The 27,148-nt window shown below is 41.0% G+C and overlaps 1 protein-coding gene across 2 annotated transcripts in view; it reads right to left on the bottom strand.

The window, feature by feature from the left end:
- Window positions 1–1,619: 1,619 nt before the first annotated feature.
- Window positions 1,620–27,148, bottom strand: part of GOLGB1 (golgin B1) — an 85,955-nt gene continuing 60,426 nt past the window's right edge. Inside the window, exons 14-22 of one of the 2 annotated variants that reach the window (XM_082655172.1) lie at window positions 24,794–26,705; window positions 18,932–19,110; window positions 12,449–12,614; window positions 12,110–12,247; window positions 6,798–6,953; window positions 5,362–5,459; window positions 4,772–4,906; window positions 3,293–3,398; window positions 1,620–3,033 (exon numbers count right to left, since the gene is read on the bottom strand). In XM_082655172.1, coding sequence (XP_082511298.1) covers window positions 2,899–3,033; window positions 3,293–3,398; window positions 4,772–4,906; window positions 5,362–5,459; window positions 6,798–6,953; window positions 12,110–12,247; window positions 12,449–12,614; window positions 18,932–19,110; window positions 24,794–26,705 — 3,025 coding nt within the window. In that variant the 3' untranslated portion in view covers window positions 1,620–2,898. The remainder of the gene's footprint in view (window positions 3,034–3,292; window positions 3,399–4,771; window positions 4,907–5,361; window positions 5,460–6,797; window positions 6,954–12,109; window positions 12,248–12,448; window positions 12,615–18,931; window positions 19,111–24,793; window positions 26,706–27,148) is intronic. The other variant, XM_082655173.1, reaches the window with a different exon arrangement.

Below are 27,148 nucleotides of genomic sequence, written 5' to 3'. Positions count from 1 at the left end.
ACTTCATAACCTATTTATTATGGCAGCACCAAAATTATTTTAAGGAAGAGTAAATTTGTAGAAGGAAAAAAAATCTTTTAGAACATTTTGAGTCCTAATTTTGGGTCAAAAATAGAAATGATCAGACCAGATATTGTGACACACCATCCAGATACAGATGTTTAGAGAAATCATAGAATTTAATCATAGATGACAAGAAAGCCCATCTTGGATAACAAGACGTGATACATACATACAATCGAATACTACTCAGCCATAAAAAAGAATGAAGTAATGCCATTTGCAGCAACATGGATGGACATAGAGATTATCATACTAAGTGAAGTAAGTGAGAAAGAGAAAGCCAAATACCATGATATCACTTATATGTGGAATCTAAAATATGACACAAATGAACTTATCTACGAAACAGAGACAGACTCACAGACATAAAGGCCAGACTTGTGGCTGCCAAGGGGGTGGGGGGGGAGAGGGATGGGAGTTTGGGATTAGAAGATACAAACTATTATATAAAGAATGGATAAACAAAAAGTTCCTACTGTATAGCAGAGAACTATATTCAATATCCCGTGATAAACCACAATGGAAAAGAATATGAAAAATATGTATAACTGAATCACTTAGCTGTACAGCAGAAATTAACACAACATTGTAAATCAACTACACTTCAATAAAATTAAATTAAAAAACAATCAAGGGCTTCCCTGGTGGCGTAGTGGTTGAGAGTCCACCTGCCAATGCAGGGGACACAAGTTCGTGCCCCGGTCCGGGAAGATCCCACATGCCGCGGAGCGGCTGGGTCCGTGAGCCATGGCCGCTGAGCCTGCGCGTCTGGAGCCTGTGCTCCGCAACGGGAGGGCCCAGAACAGTGAGAGGCCCGCGTACCGCAAAAACAAACAAACAAACAATCAAGTGCACCTCTCCTTAGCAAATGTCCCAAGTTCACTCTTTTGTGGTTTTTTTTGGCCGCAACGTGTGGCATGTGGGATCTTAGTTCCCTGACCAGGGATCGAACCCGTGCCCCCTGCATTGGGAACACAAGTCTTAACAGCTGGACTGCCAGGGAAGTCCCCCAAGTTCACTCTTGATGAGAGGCAGTGAGACAATAGCAAGCATGGGCCTTAAAGCCAGATAGACGTGGTTCAATTTACTTATTGTACCTTGAGAAAGTGAGCTAGCGTTTCTCAAGCAGTGACTTGATGTAAACACATCATAATGCCCATCCTGCTTTTCCCCTATGAGACTTCCCTTCCCGCACTCCTACCCAGAGGGATCCCTAGGGACAAAATGTTTTCAATATGCACCAGACAGTTCTCCCAGGCCCAGGCAAAAACCTGCATGAATCTCATGCCCTAAGGCCCAGCTTGTTTGGTTCAGTATTAGGATGGAATTTCCTCACTCTGCTTCACCACCCTGGGGTCTAGCAGCTAAGGCTAGAAGGACGCAAGCAGCCGGACGCTGGCCAGTGAGAATGAAGCCTGGATATGCAGAGCTTTCTACTCCTATGGTAATTCCTGGCTACTCCATCCCTACTTCCTCTATGTACCTTCCTCTCCTCAGCATGCACACACATATATGTAAGCACCTGTGTATACATGCATTTACACGCCACCACAGTATTTCATTCTGAAAATAATTTTATTATTTTACAGTTGTTCAGGAAAGTTCCTGGGTTGCTGTGACCATGATTTGGCCACCACAGAACAAAGGATTAGAGCGGATCAGTCCGTCCACCAGTTTTCTCTCCTCTCTGGGTGGTGAGAGCAGGCAGGGAACATGTGCAAAATGAGAAAATAACCAACGGGTAAGGGTTGGAGAAAGGAGAGCTGGGGAATAGGCACAAACGGAATTCAAACCCGGCTGTCATTCTCAGGCTTGGATTTAAATATTTTGTCTTCTCTATAATCTCCCTCCATTTTCCTCAGCTCTCTGTTACCGCAGAAGGCAGATGACGACGCAATGAGAAACTGGAATAACTGTCACCAACAGCAAAGCAGCTCCGTACTTCAAGCAGCTAGGAGTGGTTGTCACAGCAGTCAGACCTCCCTGGCTGGGAGTCAGTGCCTCACTTAGGACTGGTTCCTAGGGTACTGTCTTAGGGTCCACATTCGAGGCTTATTCAGATAACACACAAATGACAAAAATTGAATCCCACTGTCCATAGCCAGTTCCTCTTGCCTTTCAGTGAAAGGAAAGGCACAGGCCACTTAATACCTTAGTACACAAGTGATGAAGGGATAAGTAGTGGGATCCTCACCTTATAGTCCAGGACCATGACTCTCACTCCACTTATGCCTGAACAGCCAGGGAAAGCGATGCCGTCCTCCCCTGTGATCCAACAGCTAAAACCCCTGGGGAGTTCTTCTATTCTGGCTCTATTTTGCCAGAGACCTAATTAGATATCCTATGAGATAATGTTCCCCAGAACATTCCCCCTGCCATTGTTTATGGCAGGTTCACCTTCCCTCTGAAGCAGGACAAAATATAAGGTACATGAGACAAAGAAAGTATCAATCAAAATGATATTGGACTTCTGATTATTAGGTTTATTGGAACCGTCCTCCTGGCTGAAAGACATTCCTCAGCATCTTTCATAGGACCATAAAAGATCAGGGCCCTGCAAAATCTGAACAAATATTGGGCTCAATAACCAACTGTGGGGCCTCCTCAGATTTTGCAGAAGAGTCAGGTCCTGGACAGTAGAAGAAAGCAGACTCACTGGTCCCTGCAGCTCTAACCTGTGCTCATATCCACCTCTTTTTGCAGGCACTTTCTGTGGAGAGTTGGAGAGAGGACCTGTAAGTGGGAAGATTGTTCCATTGGAATTGATGGTTTTGATGCTAGAGGTGAGGGAATTCCAAGTTCTGAGGGGAGTGATCCAAAAGGTGAGAACTAGGTTTATAGATGGCCTGTGAAACATAGAACAAGTAGGACATGAACCATCAGAAAGTAGATGGCTGCCAGCAGTGGCACCCGTGTCCGGGAATGACAGAGCGAACGCAGGACCCGCTTCCATCCAGCACCACTCCGGGTCTGAAAGGAAAATTTGAAAGTCAGAGAGTTTTGCCCTATAGAGATCTGTCCCTTTCCCTTCTCCAACCACTGTAGAAAAGAGGTAACCTGAGAGAAAGCCCCTCGGGGCCAACGACTTGGCAGCTTCCACTAGTTTCTTCCAACCTTCCATATCCTTCCAGTCTCAGGCCCACATTCCTCCTCCTTGACCCCTTGCCCTCAACACAGCCAGCCCTGTCTGAGAGTACAGTACCCTCTCTTTATCCTTCTCCCTTCTTACCCTTCGACAACTGTTGCTTGTAAGATCTATTAACAGTGCCTGCTCCTGGGAGCCACAGGAGCCAATGATAGGAGACCGGGCAGAGTCCCATTCGCCATGCTCCAACCTGTGTTGAGAAAAAAAAGAGGCATTGGTCCACGGCATGAGAGGCTGATGGCCTTCTTGTCATGTGATGCAGGGTAAGGGACTTGCAGCAAGGGCTGCTCCCACGGCCCCACCCCCATGCAAGGAGTGTAAGGGCAGACAGATTTCTTTCAGCAGCAGTAGAGATGGTAATAATTACCAGGAATTGACTGCCTACTGTGGATCAGATGCTGGATCACATGCTTTACATACATCTAATCCTCAGGTTTGAGGTTGGTGCTATTATCTTCAAAGTAAGGCTTAAGGAGGTAAAAGTACTTTTCCACGGTGGCACAGCTAGTGAGATGTAGAGCTAGAATTCAAAACCCAGGTGTGTCTCTAAACCTCTGCTACACCATACCTGACTCAGAGAAGCTCATTAATTTTTTTTCCATTTATTAAAAGCTAATAGGCAAAAGCATCCAAGAAAGATTTTTGTGGGGTTCTTACAATTAAACTGAACTGGCAGCCTCTACTGCTTTCTGCTTCATTTTTTGCTGATTTGCTTATTTATTTAATACTGGAACTTCTCCATTTAGTGAAGAAGCTGCCTTTATCCACTCAATGGTTTCTCACAAAAATGAGAAATGTATCAAGGGGCTGTGAGTAAACATAGTGCACACTTGATCAAGCATTTGCCTAGAGGGATGCACGTTTTAATCGTGGTGGGGAGGATGGAACTCTACTCCTGATGTTTCCTCCATGTGAAGGTATGTCCATTAGCCTAAAACTCCTGGACTTTCTTGGCAGGGCCCACACTTTTCTCCAGGAGAGAAGGAACACTTTAATCTGATTTGTGAGCCTGGAAAGAGAAACTGAACATGCCCAGCCTAGCTCCATCCTGCCTGTTCTCCTCATGAGAGCCAGGCTGGCTGAACAGGACCCCTTCTGTGTCTGTTCCTCCATAAGATAAGCTTTTCAGGGGCAGCCTTGATGCGGACAGAATGGTCTGGTACCGTGTAGGTCAGTCTGTCACCTTCTGCAGGCTAGGGTGAGGAAGGAGGAGATGTTTATAAGTATTGGTGAGCTGCTTTTAAATGGCAAGTCTGCTGAGTTCCACAAGCACTGTAGAGTGCGTATGAGGTGCTAACACGACAACGGCAGCGCCAGGCCTGGGAGGCAGCGCTTGATTAGCTGCCTCAATTTCCATTCTGCATCAGGGCCAAAGAGGGAATTGCGGAGGGGCTGAGCTTGGATTAACGTGGCTTGTCTTGATCCTACCCTCACTACAGCACCCATCTGTAGTGAGAATTAGAATTAGATCCTAATTATTCCCAAGTCTGGCCACTGAAATGCACATGAGTATGATCAGAAAGGGTCAGAAGTGAACAGAGGCTGTGTCCCTCAGCCCTTTACCGCCTGATCTGCTCCTCAGCCATGGAGAGGGCAGCCTCAGCAGCCACTTTTTGGTCACGTTCTTCTTCCAGCAGCTTCCTCAATTCATTCATCTCCTGTTTAGTGTTGCACAGCTGCTGCTGGGCTTCAGAAAAGCTTCAGGACAAAAGGAGAACAACAGCATCACTAGATGCAGGACATAGTTGCTGACACAAGGGATCCGGAGTCTTCAAAAGGTTATAAAGCATGAAAATTTATAGAAAACTGTACAAACACAAAGAATATTTTAAAAGCATACCTGTCAAGAGATGTAGGAAAATCTCTTAAAGCTGTAGGAAATGCTTTAAGAGATTTTAGGGACTGACTGAATAGCTTTCATTTGAACACCATAACATTAGTAAGGTGTGTGTGGGGCAGGGGCGTTGCTGTATAAACTATTCACACACAATTTGTTATTAGAATTGTCACTTTTAATCCTCACATTAATTCTGTGAGGCCAGTAAGATAAGAAGGCATAGTAAATCCATACAATGGACTCCTGTTCTAACTCGATGACCACCCAATTTCTGCAGACATAGCACACGCTCCGGGGTTGAGAACTCCTCCCCAACCTTAGTTGTGGCTCCCTCAGTTCTTCAGGATCACCCTTCCTGTGAGCTCCATTCTTTTCCTGGGGAGCTCCTGGAGCAACATCTATATTCAGTGGTCCCTAGAAGAAGAATAAGTTTAGTAATTCAGTGATGAAAGCAGTTAAGAAACTGTGCTTAGGCAAACTGAGAACTCACTTAGGCATTGGAGAGAAAGAGAAATGTGGAGAGGAATACCTCCGTTATCACTCTCTTTAGGTACAGATTTAGAAGTGAGAATCTTTTGTTCTAATAGATTAATCTCCTACATAAAACTCTTTATTAGATTTTCCTTCAGATTCTCATTCTTGAATCTCTCCTCTTAAGGGGCTTCCCTGGTGGCACAGTGGTTGAGAGTCCGCCTGCCGATGCAGGGGACACGGGTTCGTGCCCCGGTCCGGGAAGATCCCACATGCCGTGGAGCGGCTGGGCCCGTGAGCCATGGCCGCTGAGCCTGCGTGTCCGGAGCCTGTGCTCCGCAACGGAAGAGGCCACAGCAGTGAGAGACCCACGTACCCCCCCCCCAAAAAAAAAAAAAAAAAGTTTAAAGGCTTACCACTGAAATCTGCTTTCTTCTAGTGGAGGTTCATGTACATTCCAGAAGCTACTCTGCTCCTTCCCTTATTCAACAACTCCTCCCCAACCCCTCCTCTTCCTTCCATGTCCTATTCACCTCCACCCTAACTCTCAGTCTCCTCCAACTTCAACAACCTCTCCTCTCCACTGCTGTCAACAGCTCTGCCTATTTTGTTTCTCAGGTCCAAATCTTCCTACAGCTGTCTTATTACTTAAAGCAAAAAGCCTTCCAAAAGCCTCAGTCATCACTGTTTCCCACTCACTTTTTTTTTTTTTCCCACTCACTTTTTGATTTCTCTCTCACCACCTCTCTCATCTTTTTCCTTCTAATCCATTCACTCTTTTTAAAAACTAATTTATTTATTTATTTATTTTTGGCTGCATTGGGTCTTTGTTGCTGCACGCGGGCTTTCTCCAGTTGTGGCGAGCAGGGGCTACTCTTCGTTGCAGTGCACGGGCTTCTCATTGTGGTGGCTGCCCTTGTTGCGGAGCACGGGGTCTAGGCGCGCAGGCTTCAGTGGTTGGGGCTTGCGGGCTCCAGAGCACAGGCTCAGTAGCTGTGGTGCACGGGCTTAGGTGTTCCGCAGTATGTGGGATCTTCCCGGACCAGGGCTCAAACCCGTGTCCTCTGCATTGGCAGGCGCATTCTTAACCACTGCGCCACCAGGGAAGCCCCTACCGTTCACTCTTTAGTTTTTCCTGGACCTTATTCCTCCTCTCCTCTCCTCTCACTGTCTCCATCACACCTAATGAATCCTCAGCCTGAAGACATCAACCTCTTCGATGCTGTGCTTTACGCTTTATCATCTGCACTCAATTTCCCAACACTCTTCCCAGCCTCTCACCTTCTCACTCACCGCTTGCAGCTCTTGAACCTGCTTCTCCAGAACCGCACAATGATTGAAAAGGTCGCTGTAGTGCTGCTGGTTCTCACGGAGACTCTGACTGGTGTCACAGAGCTGAATGGAAAGAGTATTTTTCTCTTCCAGCAGTTGAGAGAACTGAAATAGGAGAGAGGATGAGCACCAGCCCATAGGACTGTTTCACTAGTTTCACTACGAGCAGTGTATAGGCAAACTGTCCTAAGTCTTAAGGATCAAATTTTTTTATGCAAGACCTTTCTTTCAATAATAGCAAAAATAGCACTGTGTTCCTCCAACATGAGAAAACTCAGAATTTTTCAACTGAGAAAGGAAAACAATTCTGGAAGAGTGGTAAAAACTTTACTTATGGTGCCTAGTACATTAACTGAATAACTAGGAGGCAGAAACCCAAAAGCAGTCTAACAGGATAGGCTAACCAAGGCCTGTAAAAGGAGAAAGGCAATAGCTTGGGTCCAAGTTGAGATTACTAATAAATGACTATAATCCTCAGAGCTCAATATGGCTGGAGACAGAGCTATCACCTAAAAATTCATACAATAATATTCCTGGGCAGATTCTTCAATGCTGTAGACAGTTACAAGCTACCGAGAAAGTAAAAATGATAACAGGTGGTAAGAGGGAGAAACAGAATAAATCCTACTATGCCTATGTATGTAAGAAACTATATTGGGAGCATCAACTCTCACAGGGGGAAGCATTTCAGTCACTCAAGTCAGGGCTCTCCTCTACTGCATGAGTAACAGGTAGTAATTCTGTCTTCCCTTGAATGTGTCCAGCAGCCCAAGCCATTTTTTACGTCAAAAACAGATATTTTTCTTTTTCATACTGAATAAAAAATTTACCTATTGTAGCTTCCACCCAATGACTTGAATTCGGTTTTCCTGGAACTATAATTCTAATTCCTCACTTGCAGGCTGTCAAATTTTAAGCTTTAGTTATGATTAACATCCAGATACATTAACAACCACAGAGATGTCTCTCTGAAGTACCTTTTTGTTGGATAATGTACATTATGTGAAAGGAAATTGGTGTACCTGGCTGCACATTCAGTCTTTTCTCAAGTATTCTCTTTTGTAAGTATTCTGGGTTAATGTTTGTGTAAAAAAGTTGAATCAACATTTACAGGAGAAAGGACAAACAGTTTTTTAGAGATACTCTGACTGGGAAGGACATTTAATGCATATGGAAAATTAGAACAAGAAATCCATGTGGTATAACAAAAATATTTGCATAGCCAGAATGAAAAACACAACAAATAACCTTACCTCTAAAGAGCAATTTTCAGTTTACAAAGCACTTTCAAAAGTATTATCTTATTTGAGAGAGTTAGAGGAAGAACCACTATCTTCACTTACAAATGACAAAAAAGAGATGAGTGGTGACTTGTCCAATGTTATGTGGCTAAAAGATGGCAGGCCAGGACTCAAGTATGGTTCTTGATTCCAAGTCTGGAGCGCTATCTGCTTTCTGATGGTGTCCCATCTGAGAATTCAGCAAGGGAACTTAAGTAGGTTGTAGGGTTTTTCAGGGGTGGGAACAGTTAGTAAAGGAAAGAATATAAATGTTTAAGAAGCAATACTAATTGGAAAACAAAGGTAGCTGGGTACAATGACAACTACTGGGTTCTGAGACAGGGAGTAATATGGTCCTCTCCTAATATAGAAGAAAGTCAACTTTCCTGGCCACAGTAAGCAGCCCAAACCATACCAAGAAAAACCAAACAAATAAATGAAAAAACAACCCCCCCCCCCCAATCACTCAGTGTTGAAAAAATCCAACACATTTTTCTTGGAAGATCTAGAGGAGAAAGGGTAGACCAGTAAAACTCACTGGAAGCAAAAATTCCCATAACTTAAGAAGTCTAACTGCTTTTAAGCCACCCTCATACAAACCACCTTTTGTAATGTCTGCACTGTTCTGTCTAGGACAGACGTAGATCCCTGTAGTTTAGGGGTTGGCAAACTATGAGCCAGGGCCTACTGCTTTTTTTTTTTTTTTTTTTTTTTTTTTTTTGGCTGTGTTGGGTCTTCATTGCTGCGCATGGGCTTTCACTAGTTATGACGAGTAGGAGCTACTCTTAGTTGCACTGCAAGGGCTTCTCATTGTGGTGGCTTCTCTAGTTGAGGAGCACGGGCTCTAGGTGCACAGGCTTCCATAGTTGTGGAGCGTGGGCTTAGTAGTTGCGGCATGAGGGCTCTAGGGCATGCAGGCTTCAGTAGTCATGGCATTTGGGCTCAGTAGTTGTGGCTCGCAGGCTCTAGAGCACAGGCTCAGTAGTTGTGGTGCATGGGCTTAGTTGCGCTGCGGCATGCAGGATCTTCCCAGACCAGGGATCGAACCCGTGTCCCCTGCAATGGCAGGCGGATTCTTAACCACTGCACCACCAGGGAAGTCCCTGCCTTTTCTTTGTAAATAAGGTTTTATTGGAACATAACCACCCCATTTGTTTACGTGTCATCTGTGGTTGCTTCCGTGCTACAACTGCAGAGCTGAGTAGTTGTAACAGAAATGGTATGGCCTACAAACCCAAAATATTTACTGAGTCTTTAAGAAAAAGTTTGCTGACCTCTGCTCTAACTCATAAGCTACTGTATTTCACCATATCTATACTTGTAAAAACAGAATAGTAGGGAATAGAGACTACAGGATACCAATAATCATTCCCCTCATGTTTTTAAGTTTTAAGTTTCATGTTTTAAGTTTGCATTACATACAAATATCCAACAATGCTAGCAGAGATACATATAAAATCTGAGCATCCATGGGAAGAATTAGGGCAGTGGCTTGGAGAGGAGACATTCTATGCTGACAGCCCATCTACTACCATCCCATGCTAGGACCTAAGAAGCAGTCCTCCTAGCTAGCTGGGACCCATTTAGAGTGAGGCTTTAATATCACCAATTAGCTCCATGAGGGGTCACTGTGTATCCTCAATACCTAATGTATGGCCAGGCTCATAGAAGGCAGATAACAGTTATTTGTTTTTGATGAATGATGAATAAGTGAACAACCAATCCTAGGGATGGAGATGCCTCCTTACAGCTGATTTCTAAAGGAAGAACTCTTTCTCACCCAGAATGAAAGTGATCTAATGCAGTGTTTCTCATACTTTAAGTGGTATGTGAAGTATATCTCAATAAAGCTGTTAAAGAAAACATAACTTTGATAATGACCCAGAACACAGTATTTAAATATAAGTAACTGAAACTAAAGTTTCTCAAAACAAATTATATTCTTTATTACATATTACATAATACATAGTTTCAATCTCTTTTACTTGTTTTATTAAAAAAAAAACTATATGCACTATTTGTAATAGCTCAAAACTGAAAACCCCAAAAGTTCTTTAACAGCAGAATAGAGAAATTGTTATATGCCTACAATGTAATAAATACTACACAGCATGAGAACAGAAAAATCACAGTACACATAACAACATGGATGAATCTCACAAAATAAATGAAGCAAACAAAAGAGAAGATATGATCCATTTATACATAGTTCTAAGGTGGTGGTAGTGAATAGAAGACACAAGGGACTCCTGGGGTTCTGGTATGTTCTGATTTTTGATCTGGGTGCTGCTTATACAGGTGTCTTCACTTTCAGAAAATATACCATGATGCACTTGTGATTTGTGTGCTTTTCAGTGTTTTACTTCAGTAAAACATTTACATGAAAAATGTTTCAGTTGCTGTCCACGAAAATGACCTCATCATCTACTAATAGCCCTGAATTGCAGTTTAAAGTACTGTCCGGAAAAGACAAATGCCCAGAGTGATTCACAGTCTAATGTTCAGGAGGGCAAATATAACAAAGGTTGAGATGGAGTCTATTGAATAGTTTCTAGAAAGAGGAGGTGTTACAGAGCTATGAAGGGCAGAACTTTCTGGAAATAACTGACTAGGCTAGAAGAGGAACTGGGTAGGATCTGCTCTGGAGTCTCCCCACTGCCCCCCTAAAAACTCCCAGACAACCTCCCCAAAAAGGGTCTGCAATTTTACCAATTCATTTTGATCAACAAACCTACTTAAAAAAATGCAAATTTCTCTGCCAAAATTAATAGTGTTATCAGTCTCTGATACTTCAGTGTCAATTAGTTGAATTTAATAACATTTAGTAAGTACCTTCTACATAAACCAGGCACTGTGCTTTTCCATGTACATTATCATATTTACCTCAGTCTGACCTCCTCCTAACACATCAGGCAAATTACTTAATACCTCTGGGCCTTAGTTTCCTCATCTGTGATACAGCCTACTGATCTTTACCACTTTTGGATCACAGATCCCTTGGTGAATGCCTGAGTTCTTGTGATGAGAAATTTACACACACACACACACACACCATTCTGCATATATTTTTTGGATATTTATAGCCCTCCTCAAAGCTAATTTTTGGATTCCAGAGTCTCAATGATTACTTAAATCCCTTCCAGTGCTAACATACACTACCTAGCTGGCTTCCTCTGAAGAAGGCAGAACTAGAGGAGGTGCCACTAGAGAATACTTTGACTAGTCAGAGAGCAACAGGAGTATAATAATTCATAAGAGGGTGGTGGAAGGGAAGCAGATGAAGGAAGAAGCGAAGCCAGAGAATGGATGAGGGGAGAAGACAGAGATGTGAAGGCACCAAGAATAATCTTTTTTTATCTTACCTTGGCTTTTGCTCTAGGAACCATATGGCAAAGCAGCTCTTCCCTATAGACAGAGGTCCTCTACTTCAGCATGCTTCCCTAGAGTGTCTAGAGTGGCAAGGCTGGGGTTTGGGAAAAAGCAAGCTGGCTTCTTTAATTCCGGAACATTAAATACACAATGAGGGAGCTTACAAATGGAGTGAAATGAAGAGCAGATCTCTCACCTCTGTCCCTGTTATCTAATCACACATGAAAATCCTCTTTCCTGAGACTTCCCTGTTACACACTATTGGGAAATACAGAGAAACTTGCTGGAGGATTTGTGGGGAGTTAACTCAATATTACTAACAAGTGATACAGATGGGGAGATGATGTTGGGGAGGAAGGCTCCCTTAAGGAGTTGGCTTTTTTATTCTTACTGAATGGGTTTCTCCAAATCGCTCCCAAGGACTCTCCAAGAGTGAGGAAAAGGAAATGGCCCTGTGTGCAGTGCTTTGGGGTAAGCAACCCAGGCTCTGAGAAAGGTAAAGCTTCTGTCCCCTAATACAGCTAGAGCCAGGCTTAACCAGATTCTACTTACCTTCTTGATTCTAGTCATGGAAACAAGAAATTGAACTCCAGCCTAGCAGGAAACACCTACCTTGCTGTTCAGTTGCTGAATTCTTAACTCCTTTTGGTGAATTTCCTTTAAGCTGTCATTGAGCTGAGTCCTAAGACGTTCTGTCTCATAAACTAGGTTTTGTGATCCATCTAGGGAAGCTGGTGTCTCTGGGGATGCCTGCCAGGATACAAACACTGATGAAATTCTCTCTTAACATTGTTCATGCTTAAATCCTTCCTTCCAGAAACCCTGCCCACCTCATAGGAAGTCATCAGATGGTTTGCCTAATAGTGGCAGATGGGCACTTAGCTTGCAGGAAGCTGATGTTTCCTGGGTAGTGGTTACCTCTGAGTAGCAATCAGCGCTGAAATCACTCACCTGTCTTTGATACTGCATTTTGTGGGTCTCAGTCGGGGAGGAAGAAGATCTCAGTTCCCTCATAAGATTCTGCAGATGGCTGAGCTGCTGATCTTTATCTGCAATAGCCATAAGGTACTGCTCCTTCATCCTCCTCTCATGAATTTCCCAGGAACTCTTCTCCATCCTAGAAAACACATGAAATAGTCACAGGCAAAAATATACTTGTGAGACAAAGATGAATAATTGCATATTTAAAACAGTATTATGGGCTGTAGAGACGTAGTAAAGAAAATACATAACCAGAGAGAAATTTATGTTATAAACAGAACTATGCAGCAAGATGATGGAGTAGAACTTAAAAAAGAATTGCAACTGGCAGGATTGGGGAAGAAAAGCAGGCATTTGGTCTGAATCCTGAACAATGAGTCAGGCAGGTTTCCATAAAGGGAAAGGCATTCCAGGTTCAGGGAGCAAACAGAACAAAAGGCACAAGAATGAATATATATAGTGAGTTTTGGAATTGTTGTAGTAGTGTATAGAGTGGATAGGGCAGGAAATGAGGGTGGAGAGGAAAGAAGTCAGACCCTGTGGGGCATTGAACACCATGCTAAATAAAACTTACTCTAAGCAATGGGAAACCACTGTAATTCTTCAGAAAGGCGATGCCATGATGCAGTATACTATCAGGGTTATGAGAATGCAACTGTAGAGTCTGAAGGATCTGGGTTCAAATGCTGGCTCTATCATACACTAGGCATGAGACTCTGGGTAAAAGTAACAATCTCTCTGAGTCTCACTGGTAAAATGGAAATAAATGATCTATTCCTTAGGATTATTGTGAGGATTAAATGAGATACTTTATGTCATGTACCAAACACAGAGCCTGGCATATCACAATCACTCAACAAATATAAACTGCTGATATTTATTTATCCCCTGAATTTGACCAAGAGGGAAGCTTCTATTTGACCCCAGCTAATTTTCATAGTTCTATCAAAAACTGCCTCTCTGCCATATTCTTTAGTTCTACTTCTTTCTACACTATGATTGAAAAAAACCATTAGGATTGTAATCAAATTTCTGCAGCATCTGTTTACTTTGAATAGTACCCATGTCTCTAATTTTTCCTAAAAATATAAGATTTTATTTGAATTGCATCTGACTTTTTTGTTTCTCTCTAGAAGTAAGGTAAAATGGTCCTTTCTTTTCTAAAGGACATACACCAATTATGAAATAATCCTGCTATGTCAAGAGGCGACTTGGATTACAGTCAGATTTTTTTAAAAAGGCAGAGCTAAAACTTAGAAACTAAAATAAATTTTTATTACAAGGCCACTATATGGAAAAGGCACAGAAATTTTCTAAAACACTTTCTCCGATATTTGTCTGTGAAAAATGAGAGAGAATAAGAAAGGAGGAGTGTAAGACTGAGAATGTACAAGAAAGATCACAATTCTTCCATAAAGCTTTAAGCCGCCATTTTGTTTAGAAAGATGGACAAGTAGTTATGGTGTGGAGAGACTCTCAATGGAGAAGAGGCACTAAGGAACAAACCTGATTACTTAAGAGAACACAGCCATAAACGGGCTATACCTCACTTACCCCTTAAGTAAGAGAGCAGAGGAACCAGAGCAGAATAAGCAAATCAGTAGCTACAAGTGGAAGAGAAATGTTACTGTATAAATCCAGGCTCTTCTCATAAGCCAAACCCAGTGCCATAGAAGTCTGAATGAGATGTTCCAGCTTTTTCATGTTTGAAAACCTCATTTCTCTCAAGTATTTCAAGAGCAAAAAACAGGGAATCTTAAAGATATTTGGCTAAAGAAACTGGTCCTAGAGTCAGTGAATCAAATCTGTGTCCTCATTTTCTTCTTCTAAAAGTGACGTTAAATGTCTTCCTTTCCTTCTCATAATTTACTCACATCCACTTGATATACAATTTTTCTTTTCTTCAAAACTTCTCAAATGTGGAAGGTAAAGAGAGAAAGGCTAAGAGAAAGGTGGAAAGGGAGAAAATGAGGGAGGAAAAAAATCAATAGGCCAGAAATCATTTTCTTTCTCCCTCTTTTTCTCTTCCCTTAAGGGTCAACTTTATAAGGAAAGTATCCTTTCAGAATGCCCTGTGAGGAAGTTTAAAGAGGAACAAGTGGCTGCAGAAAATAACCCTTTAGAGCCTTGCAGCCCTTCTTCCGTTTACACTAGCAACTGGACACAATATTTTTTTTAGTTCCAGGTGATCTGGAGATAATATGGGAGATGTCAAGGTGATGTTCCCATGTGCTCCCAATCACCTTTGGGGGGCCCTAAATTCAGTGGTCAACATTAATGTGCATCTGAGGGAAGATGATCTCTTGATGGTGAATTGAGATTCTAACAGAATAAGCTAGGGCAGCTATTCCCTGGCGGAAAAAAGGATGAGGTTAAAATGGAGCATCTTTCTTCTAGGGTTCAATTCCAGAAAGAAGAAACAGAAGCAATTTGTATTCCCAGAGAGCAAAAATTCAGTATTTTTACCTTCTCTGCAATCATCCTTTGATTAAAAAAATGTGCTCTTGTATTATCTGGGGAAGTTGCCAACTCCATGGAATAAGTTTAATATATTTTCACTTATAAAAATGTCTGTAAAGATGTTGAATATGAAAATCTTTTGGACGTAATTTCACTCCATAAAATTTAAATGACCAAATTCTAAAAAGCATTTTGCTCTATAAACCTTGCTTAAGGTTTATTTTGAAATATCACGTTAGTAAAGTGCATGGCATCTAGGATCTGTGAAGGAACAAATCTCTTCTATCTACACGTTAAGAGCTCTCTTAGGGATGTTACAATAATAATTTTACTATATTGATATCTGTCATCATGGTAGATAATGTAACCTGGATGGGACTCTAGATTCCACCTCATAATCTCTGTATTCACTTGCCTATGTTTGTCCTGTAGCAGCAGGTGAGACAAAGCAGGTGCTGCTTGATCAGCAGCACTTTCCAACATGGAGATTCCCCTTTTAGTATCAAACTCTGAAAGCTTTGGGTCTGATTTTACTAAGGTGGCATGTACCACCATCTTACACTAAACAGTAATAAAGTCCCAACAATGAGGCTGCAACAACAGGACCTGTTTTTATACACTGTTAAGCACTTATTCTTTACCTTTACTTTTCAGATCAAATCTGAAACAATGAATTAAAAAACCATCCAAAATTTGAGTTCCTATCATAATTTTTTTCCCTCTAGTAGAACATATAGCACTGTTAGTCATCTTTAAAGGAAAAGGGCTTGGATGTCTAGATCCAAACAAGATGGAGTAGATGCAGTTTTCCTTATTCCACCCACTAAGTATAGATAAAAAAAAACCTTGGAAATTATATATAAAACCAAACATAAGACGACTGGAAAAGATGGAGAAGAAGGTAGAGAAGCTCAGGACTCTAGGACTTAAGGAATGACATGGTGGTGACTTCACTGGTTTTCCTTTTTGAATTCTACATATCCCAAACTGGGTGAGGGAGGATCCAACAACTTAGAACACGAATGAGTGCCAAGAAAAGTTTGCTGTCTTTTGCCAAAGGCCCAGGAAGGGGAGGACTAGCAAGACAGAAACATTAATGACAATAACCACCCAACTGCAGCAGAACGCCATGGAAAGACTACAGTATCTCCCTACCGCCATTAACAAACTCCTAGTGAACAGATTAGTGTCATTCTTGCCTGGAGGTAACTAGGTGCACCTCACCCTCCATGCTAGGTGGTGTCAGAAGAGACCAAGTGGGGACTTCCCTGGTGGGCCAGTGGTTAAGATTCTGCGCTCCCAATGCAGGGGGCCTGGGTTCGATCCCTGGTCAGGGAACTAGATCCCACATGCTGCAACTAAGAGCTCGCATGCTACAACTAAAAGATCCCGCATGCTGCAACTAAGTATCCTGCATGCTGCAACTAAAGATTCCACATGCGGCAATAAAGATCCCTCATGCTGCAACTAAGAGCCAGTGCAGCCAAATAAATAAATATTAAAAAAAAGAAGAAGAAGAAGAAGAAGAGGCCAAGTGTGTACACTGGACTGTCCATCACTCTGGTAAAGAGGTGCCTCTCTCTAACCACCCTCACTCTCACCCTCGCTACGGTGTCATTGGAGACAACATGTGGAGACTGGACATCCACCTCCACCCATAACAGACTAAAAATGTTCCCTCCTGTTCCTGCAGAGGTAGTAACAGAAGAGGCCAGAGGGAAGTTTGAACTGTGGGCACTAACCAGTGGTAACAGGTGCCCCTCCTCAATCACCCTCCTGCAGTGTCAGTGGAGAGTAAGTGGGGAGCCTGGACTTTCACCACTGCCCAGTGACAATGAAGTGCTGCCCTCCACACCCCTGAGTGGTATCAATGGAACCCATGTGTGGAGCTTAGACTTCTACTCTCACCTAACAGTAATGAGGCACTGCTCCCTGCTAACTGCAGTCTCAGTGGAGTACTAAGTGGGGAGCCTGGACTTCCTCTGGCAGTATCAGGGCACTGCCTCCCACTAGGGGTTATCAATGAAGGCTGAGTAAGGAGCCCACTGGACTTCACCCTCCTCTAGCAGTAAAGTGGCAGTGTTCCCCTTCCCCTGCTGGCATGGTGTCAGTGGAAGCCTACCAAAGATTTAAGTAAGATTGAGTCTTAAAACTTATAGGACTCCAAAACGTCCAGGTTACAACTGAAAATCACTCATCATACTAAAAACCAGGGAAATCGCAACTTGATTGAGAAAAGAAAATCAATAGATTACAACACCCGAGATGACAGAGATGTTGGAACTATATATATGGAATTATAGAAGTATTTTAAAGTGGCCATCATAGAAATGCTTCAACAAGCAACTACTAACACACTGGAAATAAATGAAAACAGAGAAAGCCTCAGCAAGATACAAAGACCTGAATGGAAATTTTAGAATGGAAAACTACAATAGCCAAAATAAAAAGCTAACTCAATGGACTCAATAGCAGATTGGAAGTGATGAAGGAAAAAGAAAAATTATCAGTGAACTTGAAGACAGACAATAAAAATTACTGAATTTGAATAAAGAGAAAAGTAATCAATAAATTGATTTCATCAAAATTAAAAAGACCTTCTCAATGGAAGGATGAAAAAAATAAACTGCAGACTGGAAGAAAATATTTGCAAGCCATGTATCTGACAAAAAAACCTGTGTCTGGGGACTTCTCTGGTGGTCCAGCAGTAACGAATCCACCTCCCAAAGCAGGAGGTGCGGGTTTGATCCCTGGTCAGGGAACTAAGATCCCACATGCCGTGGGGCAACTAAGCCTGCCCACCACAACCACTGAGCTCGCGCACCTCAACTAGAGAGCCCGTGTGCCGCAAACTACAGAGCTCACATGCCCTGGAGCCTGCACGCCACAACTAGAGAGAGAAAAAAAGCAAACGAAAAAAACAAAAACCCGTATCTGGAATACATAAAGAACTCTCAAAACTCAACAGTAAAAATTAACAACCCACTTAGAAAATAGACAAAACACATGATCAAATATTTCATCAAAAAGGACCTATAGATAAGCATGTAAAAAAATGTTCAACACTAGTAGCCATTATGCAAATTAAAACCACAGTGGAACAGCATTACATACCTGTAAAAAACTAAAATTTAGTTACAATATCAAATGCTGATAAGGATGTAGCATTTGATATTGAAACTGGACCACTCATATATTGCTGGTAGGAGTATAAAATGATACAGTCATTCTGGAATACAGTTTTGCAGTTTCTTAAAAAACTAAACGCCACTTATTATATGACCTAGCATTTGCACTCCTGGGCAATTATCTCAGAGAAATTAAAACTTATTGTCCACATAAAAGCCAATACACAAATGTTTATAGCAACTTTATTTATAAGAGCTAAAAATTAGAAACAACACATGTCCTTCAATGAGTGAATGGTTAAAGCAGTACATTCATACCATGAAATACTACTCATCAATAAAAAGAATGAAGTATTGATACACACAGTGATGTTAACGGATGTCAAGGGCATTATGCATGAGTAAAGCTAATTTCAAAAGGTTGCATACTTTAAAAAATTCTCAGAATGAGACAAAATTATAGAAATGGAGAACAGATTAGTGGTTGCCAAAAGTTAGGGATATGGGGATGGGAGGGAGGGGAAAAGTGTGACTATAAACTAGTAGCACAAAGGACACATCTGTGATGATAGGGCAGCTGTATACTTTGTTGTAGTGGTGGTTACATGAGTCCACACATATTATAAAGTTGCATAGAACTATATACATACTTGAGTGAATGTCAAATTGGTATGAAATCTGCATAAGATCTCTGAATTGTACCAATATCAATTTCCCAGTTTTGAAATTGTACTATAGTGATGGGAAACTGGATGAAGGGTACATGAAAGCTCTTTGTACTATTTTTGCAATTTCCCATAAATCTATAATTATTTCATTTAAAAAAAACTAAAAGAAAAGGGTTAAATAGCAGGGATTACCATACCTGAGCTGATGCAGCTCATGCTGCCAGGAGAGGTTTTCCTGCCTGAGTTCTTCTTGCATAATCTGAAATGTTTTTGTCTTATCTTGATACTCCTGAAGTTGAGCCTTCAGTGGACGTAACTCAGTGATTTCTTGGTTAATCTGTAAGTATTGCTGCTGCAGATTCTTCAATTCCTTCAGCTTTAACCAAAAGGAAAGTAAAAGGGTGATTCATCACATTTCACTCATTCAGCTGTAAGTCAGCAGCACCTCCCTGCTAAGTCAGTCAACATCACAACTGACTACCAGCACCTAACAGTCCACTGACATAATGGCAGCATGAATCCCTAAAATGGTGAAATACAAGCAGCCAGGCTGGTGGGAATCTCCTGATGGAGCGGCCATCAAGGCTGTAGGGCCTGACCACTACTGCAACTTCAACCCCAGCCCACTGGCCCTGAGGTTCTAAGTTGACACTAGATCTACAACTCGGAGATAGGATAGACTTAAAGGACTTAACAGCTTCTTGGTGGGTGGTAACTCCCTAGAACAAGAAGTGTAAAGATAGATTGGCTTTCTATTTAGTCATATGCCCTGGCTAGGCTTCTAAACTTTCTTACATGAATATCAATCTTAGTTCTAGCTTAGCTGATGTTGATTATAAAGAAGGCATTGATGCCCAGGCCAAGTGTTAAGAGCAGTTAGAATTTGGAGTCAGCTGTCCTGCCCACATAGTGTGTGATGCTATGCATGTTCCACACACCTTCTAAGCCTTAATTTCCTTCACCTATAAAATGAATGTAATTATAGTACTCCTCATAAAGATTATGAGAATTCAATGAGAAAATTAATGCACTCCACACATAAAAGTTAGTGGTGGTGATGATGATGATGAACTTGCCTTTAATTAGCAAAACTGCCTATCTACATTCCAGATATATCTTCTAACTCTTTATCCCCAATATTCTTTAAAAGCTTGGTAGTAAGAAATAATGTCAGGACATCTGGGCAAAGAGAGAGGCCTTGAACACACATCTCTTTCACCCTCTCTGGAAACATCACTAAAGCTACAATAAAGGCATCATTTTATAAGCACAGAAAACAAGAAGAACAAGAGAGGAGTCAGCAGCAACAAAATTAATTTTAGAAGCTGAAAAGGAGATGCATAAATGGTAACTGACTTAACAGATCTGGGAAAGGCAAGTCTTAAGCTGGCAGTAGGAAAAGCCAAGAACCAATAGAATTTACTCTGCAGACTCTTCAAAAGGCTCAGGAATTAACAGCACCAAGTACCTCTGGAAAAGATGGTGATGGGGGTAGGGAGGAGGAGGTGATAGCTGAAATAAGGAGGATTCGATGAAAACTGCTTGAGAACAACTATATCCCTAAATACCGTCCCAGTTCCACACTTTTTGTTACTCTGACAGACAACTAGAATTTTATTCTCTAGAAGAAGTTAAAAGAGTGTCTCTGGACTATGGAACACTAGGTACAGTAGAAGGTAAGGGTACTGCTCCAAAACAAGGGTGATCAAGTGAATGTGTGCTTTCTGAATGCTTGAAGCCTTTCCCCTTCTTAGCTTGAAGAGTGCTGGCCCACAGGCCTTTACCGTCCATAAGGGAAATTGAGAAGTCTTCTCTAGAAAATCTGACCAACCCAAGAGGAACTAAAAATATCAACATGGGGACTACCCTCAAAAATCTCAGCAAGATCACCATGCACTGAAACTCACAGCTGGTTAAGTCCCACCCACAAACATTTTAGACTCTGCCCACAAACATGAAGAATAAACCAAGGATTAACCCTCACCTGAAGAACAGCTAACATTAAGCAGGGATAAAAAGAAACTAGAAGAAAAGTAATTCAGAAGACATCAGCAGAAGAAAGAATGTCATGTACTCAAAGACTTAAGAGAATATTGGAAGTTAGAAACATTATAGTAGAAATTTTAAAATTATAAAGAAAAACTTATTATGAAAAAATTTCAAAGAATAAAACTACCCCCAATCTTCTTGGAGAGATAAATTAAGAATATATATCCATGAGAAAAAAAAAATCTTTAGAAATCAGGAACATGATAGCAAAAATGAAAACTTCAATATAGGATGCATATGATGAACGTGAGAAAATCTTCCCAAAGTAAAGCAAAAACAATAAAAAAGGTAAGAAAATTATAGAGCCAATCCAGAAGGCCCTACACCTAAACAACAGGATTTCCAGGGAAAAACAGGCAATAGAGAAAAAGGATGGGGGAAAATGGTAAAATAGAATTCAAAAGAATTGCCCAAAATTGATGAGCATGACTTCTTAGATTCAAAGGACTAGACAGAATGATAAAAATAGACCCACACCAAAATACATTATCATGAAATGTCAGAACACACAAGACTAAAAGATTGCATTTACAGTTGACCCTTGAACAAGGAAGGAGTGGGGGTATCCACCCACTGTGAAGTCAAAAATCCATGTATACTATTGTTGGCCCTTCATATATGCGGTTCTTCTACTGAATATATCCGCTGTTCTGCATCCACAGAGCCAACCACCCACTGATCCTGTAGTACTGTAGTATTTACTACTGAAAAAAATCTACGTATAAGTGAACCCATGCATTTTAAAGCCATGTTGTTCAAGGTCCAGCTGTATTTCCAGAGAGAGAGAAAGAGATAAGAGATGAGGGAGAGAGGGAGAGAGACAGAGACAGAACTATCTCACAAAGGATCAAGGATCAGAATATCTTTAGACTCCTGAACCACAATGTAAGCTAAAAGGGAACAGACCAATGTCTTCACAATTTTGAAGGGAAATTATTTTCAGCCTAGAATTCTATACTCAGCCAAACTATCAATCAGGTGTAAGAGATAAGACATTTTCAATAAATTTACCTCCCCTGTATCTTTACTTAGAGAGCTGCTGAATGATTTATTCCAACAACATCATGGCACAAAACCAAGATGAGGAAAACACGGAATACAAGAAACAGGAACTCTAACACAGGAGAGAAATGGAGGGAGATATTCTAAGATGAAAACTGTGTCCTAGGAGTACAGGGCAACTGATTCATTTAAGAGCAAAAAAGAGATTCCAAGAGAATTTTCTTCCTGAAGACTAAATAGATAGGAATAAACATCTTGAAAAATGTGGATTAAATGGCAGTAAATCTGGCGTTAATTACATTGATAAGTACAAAGAAAACTAAGTAAGCAACAACAACAAAAACACAGTTATTCACTCCAGGAAAAACAAAGGTGTTGAGGAAACTAACAGTAACACATGTCTCAGGTCTAATAGCATTTGTAGTCATAAAAATGTAGACATTGAATATTGACTTAATCAAAATTAAAATTAAATTACATCAGGACAATGGGGAAGGGGTTGTATATTGAAAATGTACGTGTATACTGTGAAAACAGAGGGAGTGGGCTTGCCTGGTGGCGCAGTGGTTAAGAGTCTGCCTGCCGATGCAGGGGACACGGGTTCATGCCCCGGTCCGGGAAGATCCCACATGCCGCAGAGCGGTTAGGCCCGTGAGCCAAGGCCGCAGAGCCTGCGCGTCCAGAGCCTGTGCTCCGCAATGGGAGAGGCCACAACAGTGAGAGGCCCGCACACCGCCAAAAAAAAAAAAAAAAAAAAAAGAGGGAGTAAAGAGAACTAAACCCTGTTAGCATATAAGAAAGTCAACAGCTAATGCAAAGAATGAAAAGCCAAGATGCACTATAAACATGATATTTAGCTACTGAGGAAACACCAAAATAACAAATTAAAAGGGTTGAAAGCAGATTGCCTCAGAAGAAGGAGAAACAGGGTTGGGAATGCTACTGTTTGTTTTTCTTATCAAACATTGTAGAATTTAGTGACTCATCAAATATATGTGTATAGCTTTATCTTTTAACCCAAAACTAAAATAAAAACATATTTTTGTTTTGTTTTAAAGCAAACATATATTCTTTATGCAATCCACTCACTCCTCTAGTCCAGATACTCTAAATGTTACCTTTGGAATAGAGCAGATCATCAGAAAGCTGTGTGTCTGGAACTGCATTTTAGCCACTTGCAGAGGTAACTTCAGTGAATTACTCAAAATTCTTTTGCTATGCACTTACATCAAGGGACAGCTAAATAAAAATCCTATAAAACAATTATTATATTTACTGTAGAGAAGTAAAGAATGTTTCATAACTTCATAGTGACCTCCCTATGGAAACACAGAAGAAATTTCTTACAGGCCTCAATACTTAAAGAATAACTATTCTTATCTGTTCCAAGTAGTTTTACTTTCTTCCTTTTCCCTAAAATATGGACACTGCAATTCATACACAAGGTTTTAAAATTCCATACTTCTGATGGCTGCCAGACCTCAGAGCAAAATTAGTGGTCCATCTTTCTAATAGGATATTGTGATAGCCCTTTGGGATAAGTTTACTCCTAAACTAAACTTACTTCTGGTTTAATCTTTTTCTCTCAGATCCTAATTTTCTTTTCCTTCCCAGTTCCTCACCTTATATTACCTTGAAAAACTGTTCATATCTTTATATGCTACCTCAAATCATTTTCAGACTGAAATAAGTATAGACAAACAAAAAGGCACCTCTAGAGATTTGCTCTACAGCCTTTAGGTAGGGAAAATCCTAAGGAAGTTTGAACACATATGAAAACTCCAGAATGTTTTCAGAGTTGTTTGTCATGCCCTAGTAGAATCCTAGAATCCCCTGGGTTAACTCCTTGCCACTTAGACCCTCGGACTTTATTTGCGAAACTTCCCTTTGACTAATTACATAAAGAAAACCAAAGTCACCTAAGCTCCGTTCAGACCTAGCTCATCTCTTGGGTGGTCCTGAGGGAAAGGAAGCATAGTGTAGGCAGAGGTGACAAACCGCTGGCCTAGGCTAAATGTTTAAACTGATAGTGATTGAAATAAGTTATTGTACATGCAGCCAGTGGCTAAGAGACTAGAAACTTCAATGCTCATGAGACAGACTGAGAACAAGATATGTGGAAAAGAAGATTTGATGGACAATTAACAATACATTCAGTAAGTATGCAGAAGGGCCTCAGCGGCTGTAGCAGAGCCTGTATGCAATATCATTGAGTCAGACTGTCAGGCCTTCATGTGATTTATAACCCTGCCTAGGCTTTATGACTTGTTCATGGCAGATATAAAAGCCTCAGTCTCAAAAGTTCCTATAATTTCCCTACACGACAATTTCACAAAATAGAGAAAAGTGTTTTCAGTAACAACACATATAGAGAATATACATCAATTTTTGATTATCTACCATATGATTAAATACCCTTCTGCTAAAAACCATGGGAAATATGAACAAGTATAAGACATGACACATTTACCAAGAGTTTACAATTTAATTGTGGAAATAAAAAATAAGGGTATAGAAATTAAACACACACACACATACACACACACCCATATATATGAAGGCAATATGGGACAAAGGAAAAGAAAAGCACTAGGGAAGTACAGACAGAAGGTAATAGACAATCAAGCGGTCTGGAAATGTAGCCAGAGGATTTGAGCTCTGGGGCAACCTTTAAAGAGTAGGAAATATGTGCCCAAAAAAGGAAAATGGAGAGGACATTTTGGTTCAGAGGACAATAACGTGGGTAAGTAGATCAGTTTGTGGGTGAGTAAATCAGTTTGGCTGAAATGAAGAGGATGAGTAGAGAAGCAGTAAAAGAGGATGCTGGAAAGAGAGGCAAAAACAAACTATAGGGTATTAAACCCAGGCTAAGAGGTTTGAATCGTCCTAGAATGCCCAGATAATATGAATAAATTTTTTTTATCATTTTCTATAAAAATGAAAATCAATTTAAAGAAAGTTTCAAAAACTCTCAAAAGAAGATTGGAAAGAGAAATCTAGATACTCACTAGTCGGTCTCGGTCATTTTGAAGAGATGACATAGCTTTTTTTAAACTCTGTACTTCATCTGGGCTGGTTGAAGGTGGGGCTGCAGACCTCTGCTTCCCTTCCTCTGACTTGCGGAATTTGTCCAGTTCACTCAACAGGCGATCTCTCTCATTCTGTAGACTGGCCATAGCCTTGGAAAAGGACTGCACTTGGTTGTAAGAGTCTTCTAGTTGTGAGGACAAGTGAAGCAGTTGGTCATCTTTGGATAGAAGCTGTTGGTTAAGTTTCTCAAGGTGGGGCAAGCTGTTATCCTCAGTGGAGTTAACTGGAAACGCAGCTTTAGAAACAAGAACATCTCTCTCTTTGCTTAAGAGGCCTTGCTCTTCTCTCAGCTGTGCCAACTCCTTCAGACTGGCCTCATATTTCTTTTTCAGTTCCTCAACTTCCTCATTGGCATGATCTCTACTATCTTGTAGGGAACTCATTGACCTTCCAAAAGACTGGATTTGTGCTGTGAGACCTTTATTTTCTTCGGTGACCATGAGTAACTTCTGTTCCATCTCTACCAGATCTCTTGCTAGCTCCGCCACCCTCTCTTCTGCTGTTTCAGTTTCATTTCGCATTATCCCTGCATCATGATGAAGATGCTTTAATTCTTTCTTCAGTTTATCTTCAATTTCATCTACCTTTTTGGCAGCTTCCTTCTGAACACGAACCAATTCCTCTTCCAGTTCTGTAATTCTCTTCTGAGACAAAGAAAGGGTAGTATTTAACTTCTCTACCTCTCCTTCTTTTGCTTTTAATTGGGCCTGGAATATTCCTAAAGTACCTTCTTCTTGCAAGGCTGTCAATTGTTTCTTTAGTTGGGATAGAGATACTTTTAAGTTCTCAATCTCTTTAGATAAACCTCGTTTCTCCTCCTGTAGGGCAAGAGAGAACCTCTGCAGCTCCTCCTTTGCTTCCTCAGACTCCTTGAGCTTTTCTTCTAATTTAGCATACTCACTTTTCACCTCCTTAGTCTGCTGAAGTTGAGCTTCAAGGAGCTGCTTTTGCTGACAGTCCTTCCTTGATATCACTTGGTTCAGGTCTTCTCTATATTGGATCAGTTCTGCATTGAGCTTGGCATTCTCAGAATTGAGATCATCCATATGACTTCTCAAGCATCGAATTTCTTCCTTCAGCTTATTATTCTCAGTAGCAGCATCCTGGATGAGTTGGTCTTTTTCCAAGATCACAGAGAGATGTCGCTCTTCCAGCTGTTGGTAGTCACCTACTATACGGTCTCGGTCATCCTGGAGAGAAGACATGGATTTAACAAAGGAATTCAACTGAGCCTTCTGTTGCATGTTCTCCTTTTTCATGTTTTTCAGTGTTTCCATAAGCTGATTGGTTTTGTCAACAGCTTTTTTGTTCTCTTCTTCTAAAACAGTATTCTCCTCTTCCTCCTGGGACAGCAGATTTTCCAATTCTTTAATTTCTTTTTCATGCTGCTGATGCAGTTCAGCAACTACTTGGACTGCCTGTTCCTTGGCAGAAAGCAGGCTTATAATCTTCTGCTCTTTCATGTTTATTTCTTCATGCAGCCTACTGGTCAGTTGTCTGGAGGCCTGAAGATCTGTCTCTAGCTGTTCATAACTGAACTTACAATTTTGGATATCAGCCTCTTGCTGCTTTATGATCCCTTCCAAATTTTCTTTATTTTCCTTATATTTTTCTAAAGAGTTATTTAAATCAGTTGACTGGTCTCTGAGAATCTTCATTTCTGATTCCAACTTAGCTAATTCATCCTGAGAACTACGGTATAGATGTTGAGTCTCTTCTAGCTGGGAAAAAAGTTCTTTGTTTTCTCCCTGTAGAGTATCACAGATCTTCTGCTGAAGCTGGACTTCTGTCTGAGCTTTGGACTCCCAAATCTGCTTGTCATGTTCAAGCCTAGAAAAAGAGAGAAGGTCATTAATTACAGATTTCAAGGGAAAAGTACTTGATGCCTAAGGAACACATACTAAAACATGTACTCAGATCTACAAGTGAATAAATATTCATAATTGAAGGTGTTCATCTTTTTAATAAAGAGGTATTAGCTCTACTGAATGTTCTGTATTAAAGGTATATTGCACCTAAGAATTCGTATAAAAATAAACTCCAAAGTATGTTGCTAATTTAGTGACATGACCTTGGACACTCTAAAAAGTGCCCCCAATTTTGTTCTTTGCTCTAGACAAGCTGTTGTCTGGCCCCTTAACGGAATAATCTTGGTATGAGAGGCAATGAGGAGACCTGTCTCAGAGCAGAAGGATCCTACTAAAAATGAGAGTACAAAGTGTGGGGGACACTGTTATTTCCTGAGCTTGAAAAGTGATATGAAATTGGAGTTT

The sequence above is a fragment of the Grampus griseus genome (genome assembly GCF_964374135.1).
Source record: "Grampus griseus genome assembly, chromosome: 5".
Taxonomy (NCBI): domain Eukaryota; kingdom Metazoa; phylum Chordata; class Mammalia; order Artiodactyla; family Delphinidae; genus Grampus; species Grampus griseus.
The sequence above is the reverse complement of the archived record's forward strand: the minus strand, read 5'-3'. Positions and strand labels throughout refer to the sequence as shown.